The sequence below is a fragment of the Gallinula chloropus genome (assembly GCF_964237585.1).
Source record: "Gallinula chloropus genome assembly, contig: HAP1_SCAFFOLD_835, whole genome shotgun sequence".
NCBI lineage: Eukaryota > Metazoa > Chordata > Aves > Gruiformes > Rallidae > Gallinula > Gallinula chloropus.
In genome coordinates this window covers 1-5,000 of record NW_028168165.1, presented here as the reverse complement: position 1 = coordinate 5,000, position 5,000 = coordinate 1, and the positions used below count along the sequence as shown (strand labels likewise).

General features: G+C 63.0%; 1 protein-coding gene across 1 annotated transcript; it reads right to left on the bottom strand.

Moving 5' to 3' along the window:
• Positions 1-1,813: 1,813 nt before the first annotated feature.
• On the bottom strand, positions 1,814-4,994 carry LOC311204738 (striatin-4-like). The gene is made up of 4 exons (XM_084281111.1): positions 4,951-4,994; positions 4,718-4,816; positions 4,492-4,578; positions 1,814-1,993 (listed from the first exon to the last, which is right to left on the bottom strand). Exons 3-4 carry the CDS (start codon positions 4,559-4,561, stop codon positions 1,824-1,826), a joined length of 240 nt encoding a protein of 79 aa, XP_084137237.1. The 5' UTR covers positions 4,562-4,578; positions 4,718-4,816; positions 4,951-4,994; the 3' UTR covers positions 1,814-1,823.
• Between the last annotated feature and the right edge of the window lie 6 nt (positions 4,995-5,000).

The following is a 5,000-nucleotide window of genomic DNA, read 5'->3' as shown; positions in this document are numbered from 1 at the left end:
GTAGGAACCCCGGGGGGGTGGGACACACACACACAGAGCCCTTAACTACCCCTGGGGGGGCTATAGAGAGCGCCCCCCCCCCCCCAAAACCAAGGGAGGGGGCCCACAGCTGCCTGGACAGACACACACACACACACACAGAGGCTTCAACTGCCCCCAGGGGGGCACATAGAGCCCATAACTGCCCCGGGGGGGGTAAAACTGAGCTCAAAATTAGCCCAGGGGGGATACAGAACCCACAGGAGACCCCCCCCCCAGGTTGGGGGGGGGTTATAGAGCCCCAAATTGCCCCCAGGGTATATAAAGCCCCCACCTGTTGGGGGGGGGTAAAACTGAGTGTGTAATTGCCCCGGGGGGGTTATAAAGCCCAAAATTGCCCCCCAGGGGTACATAAAGCCCCACCTGTTGTGTGTGTGGGGTACACTGAGCGTGTAATTGCCCCTGGGGGGGTTATAGAGCCCCAAATTGCCCCCCAGGGGTACATAAAGCCCCCACCTGTTGGGGAGGGGTAAAACTGAGCGTGTAATTGCCCCTGGGGGGGTTATAGAGCCCAAATTGCCCCAGGGGGGTATATAAAGCCCCCACCTGTTGGGGGGGGGTTACATAGAGCCCAAATTACCCCAGGGGTACATAAAGACCCCATTTTTTGTGTGTGTGTGGCACACTGAGCGTGTAATTGCCCCTGGGGGGGGTATAAAGCCCCAAATTGCCCCCAGGGGGGTATATAAAGCCCCCACCTGTTGGGGGGGGGGTACACTGAGTGTGTAATTGCCCCTGGGGGGGGTTATAGAGCCCCAAATTGCCCCCAGGGGTACATAAAGCCCCCAACAGTTGGGGGGGGGGGGGAGTAAAACTGAGCGTGTAATTGCCCCTGGGGGGTTATAGGGTCCAAAATTGCCCTCAGGGGGGTATATAAAGCCCCACCTGTTGTATGTGGGGGGTACACTGAGTGTGTAATTGCCTCTGGGGGGGGTATAAAGCCCCAAATTGCCCCCAGGGGGGTATATAAAGCCCCCACCTGTTGGGGGGGGTACACTGAGCGTGTAATTGCCCCTGTGGGAGGGTTATAGAGCCCCAAATTGCCCCCAGGGGGGTATATAAAGCCCCCACCTGTTGGGGGGGGGGTACACTGAGTGTGTAATTGCCCCTGGGGGGGGTTATAAAGCCCAAATTGCCCCCCAGGGGTATATAAAGCCCCCACTTTTTGTGTGTATGGGGTACACTGAGTGTGTAATTGCCCTTGAGTGGGGTTATAGAGCCCCAAATTACCCCAGAGGTACATAATGCCCCCACTTGTTGGGGGGGGAGGGTGTAAAACTGAGCATGTAATTGCCCCTGGGGGTTATAGAGCCCCAAATTGCCCCCAAGGGGGTATATAAAGCCCCCCCCTGTTGTATGTGGGGGGTACACTGAGTGTGTAATTGCCCCTGGGGGGGTTATAGAGCCCCAAATTGCCCCCAGGGGGTAGACAGAGCTCAAAATTAGCTTGGGGGGGGGGGGGCACACAGAGCCCATAGGTGCCCCGGGGTGGGGTTGGGGGGGGGGGGGAAACTGAGTCTGTAGGTGCCCCCAGGGGCACCTAGTGTGCCCCTGGGGGCACCTACAGACTCAGTTCCCCCCCACCAATTTACCCCCTTCACCCCCCACCCCACCTCAACTCCAGGCAGGGCAGCGAAGAGAGCCGACACCTCCCACCAGTGTCACGAGCTGCAGGGAGCCTCCGGTCTCAGCTTCCAACACCCACCCCCAAATTCCCCTTCCCCCCCCCCACTGTGTGTGTCTCTCCCACCCCCCACCACTTCCTCTTCCCCAGGGCGCTGGGGTCACACGAAGACCTTGGCCAAGGCGTCGGCGCCGGCGCTGGCGCTGAGCGCGCGGCTGGGGTGGAAGGCGACGGCGTGAACGGCCTCCTCGTGCTTCTTGCGGTGCGCTGACAGCTCCTGCACGCACGTCTTGTGCCCCAGGTGCCACAGGCGCAGCGAGCAGTCGTGACCTGGGGGGGGAAAAGGGGGTGAGGGGCTGCTGGGGGTATTGGGAGGGGTTTGGGGAGGGAGGGGGGATTGAGGGGGAGAGGGGTTGGGGACAGGGATGGGGTTGGGGACAGGGGTTGGGGATACAGGATGGACACAGGGACAGGGCTGGGGACACAGGATGGGGATGGGCAGGGGCTGGGGACAGGGCTGGGGACACAGGATGGACACAGGGACAGGGCTGGGGACACAGGATGGGGATGGGCAGGGGCTGGGGACAGGGCTGGGGACACAGGATGGGGATGAACAGGGGTTGGGGACAGGGCTGGGGACAGACAGGGACAGGTTGGGGACAGGGGATGGGGATGGGCAGGGGTTGGGGACAGGGCTGGGGACAGACAGGGGCTGGGGACAGGGGATGAGGATAGGGATGGAGCTGGGGACACAGGATGGGGACAGACAGGGACGGGTTGGGGACAGGGGATGGGGATGGACAGAGGTTGGGGACAGGGCTGGGACACAGGATGGGGATGGACAGGGGTTGGGGACAGGGACAGGGCTGGGACACAGGATGGGGATGGACAGGGGTTGGGGACAGGGACAGGGCTGGGGACACAGGATGGGGACAGACAGGGACAGGTTGGGGACAGGGGATGAGGACAGGGGTTGGGGACACAGGATGGTGATGAACAGGGGTTGGGGACAGGGATGGGGACACAGGATGGGGATGGACAGGGGTTGGGGACAGGGACAGGGCTGGGGACACAGGATGAGGACAGACAGGGACGGTTTGGGGACAGGGGATGGGGATAGACAGGGGTTGGGGACAGGGATGGGGACACAGGATGGGGATGGGCAGGGGTTGGGGACAGGGACAGGGTTGGGGACACAGGATGAGGACAGACAGGGACGGTTTGGGGACAGGGGATGGGGATAGACAGGGGTTGGGGACAGGGATGGGGCTGGGGACACAGGATGGGGATGGACAGGGACGGGTTGGGGACAGGGGATGGGGACAGGGGTTGGGGTGAGGGGAAAGGGGGTGAGGGACTGCTGGGGGTATTGGGGGGGTTGGGGAGGGAGTGGGGATTGAGGGGGAGAGGGGTGGGTGGGGATGGGCAGGGGTTGGGGACAGGGATGGGGTTGGGAACACAGGATGGGGATGGGCAGGGGTTGGGGACAGGGGATGGGGACAGGGCTGGGGACAGACAGGGACAGGGGTTGGGGACAGGGATGGAGACACAGGATGGGGATGGACAAGGACGGGTTGGGGACAGGGGATGGGGATGGGCAGGGGTTGGGGACAGGGATGGGTTGGGGACACGGGATGGGGATGGGCAAGGATGGGGATGGGATGGGGACACAGGATGGGGATGGACAGGGGTTGGGGACAGGGACAGGGCTGGGGACAGGGGATGGGGATGGACAGGGACGGGTTGGGGACAGGGGATGGGGATGGGCAGGGGTTGGGGACAGGGTTGGGGCTGGGGACACAGGATGGGGACGGACAGGGGTTGGGGACAGGGATGGGGACACAGGATGGGGATGGGCAGGGATTGGGGACACAGGATGGGGTTGGACAGGGGTTGGGGACAGGGATGGGTTGGGGACAGGGGATGGGGATGGACAAGGGTTGAGGACAGGGGATGAGGACACAGGATGGGGATGGGACAGGGGTTGGGAACAGGGATGGGGTTGGGAACACAGGATGGGGATGGGCAGGGGCTGGGGACAGGGCTGGGGACACAGGATGGGGCAGGGGTTGGGGACAGGGGATGAAGACAGGGCTGGGGACACAGGATGGGGATGGACACAGGTTGGGGACAGGGACAGGGCTGAGGACACAGGATGGGGCAGGAGTTGGGGACAGGGGATGAAGACAGGGCTGGGGACACAGGATGGGGATGGACACAGGTTGGGGACAGGGACAGGGCTGAGGACACAGGATGGGGCAGGAGTTGGGGACAGGGGATGAAGACAGGGCTGGGGACACAGGATGGGGATGGACACAGGTTGGGGACAGGGACAGGGCTGAGGACACAGGATGGGGCAGGAGTTGGGGACGGGATGAGGATGAGGACAGGGCTGGGGACACAGGATGGGGAGGGACAGGGGTTGGGGACAGGGACATGGGATGTGGACAGGTGATGGGGGTTGGGGACAGCGACAGGGGATGAGGACAGGGCTGGGGACACAGGATGGGGACAGACAAGGACAGGGGTTAGGGACAGGGCTGAGGACACAGGATGGGACAGGGGTTGTGGACACAGGAGGGGACAGGGCTTGGGGACAGTGAAACAGTCTGAAGATGGGACAGGAGACATGGGACAGGGCTGGGGCCAGGGCCATGGGACAAAGACAGGGTGGGACAAGGATGAGGGACAGGGGTGGGGACAGGGGATGGGGCAACACGACAGGGACAAGGGGACAAGGGTTTGTGGCCAGGGGGTGTGGAATGGGGCCAGGGGACCCAGGATGGGGCCAGGGGACACAGGATGGGGCCAGGCCCAACCCCACTTACTCCCAGACATGAGGAAGACGCCGTCAGGGTCCACGGCCAAGCAGGTGACAGCGTCCAGATGGGCCACCATGGAGTGGACAACTTGCCCTGCCATTGGCAACACCAGGGTGACAGGAGAGAGGTGACATTAGGGACTGTGTGTCCCCTCCCTCCTTCCCTAAAACACATCCCATCCCCTGCCTTCGTTAAGACTTAACGAAGCTCCCGCCCCGCCCCCGGTGCCGACCTGTGCGGTGGTCGAGGAAGCGGATGCCGCGGTCGTCGCCGGCAGCGATGGTGAGAGGCTGCGAGGGGTGACACACCACCTGGTTCACCTGGCTGCCACCTGCGTGGGGGGGGGGGTGGGGTGGGGGGGTGGTGGTGGTGGTAGTGGGGTGGGGGTGGGATGTTGGGGAGGGGTTGGATGTCACCCTCCTTCAGGAGAAAGGGACATTTAAACCCAGGTCAGGATTTACTCACCGCCACCGGGTCGGGTTTCCAAGGTGAGGATGGGTTGAGCCGCTTCTACG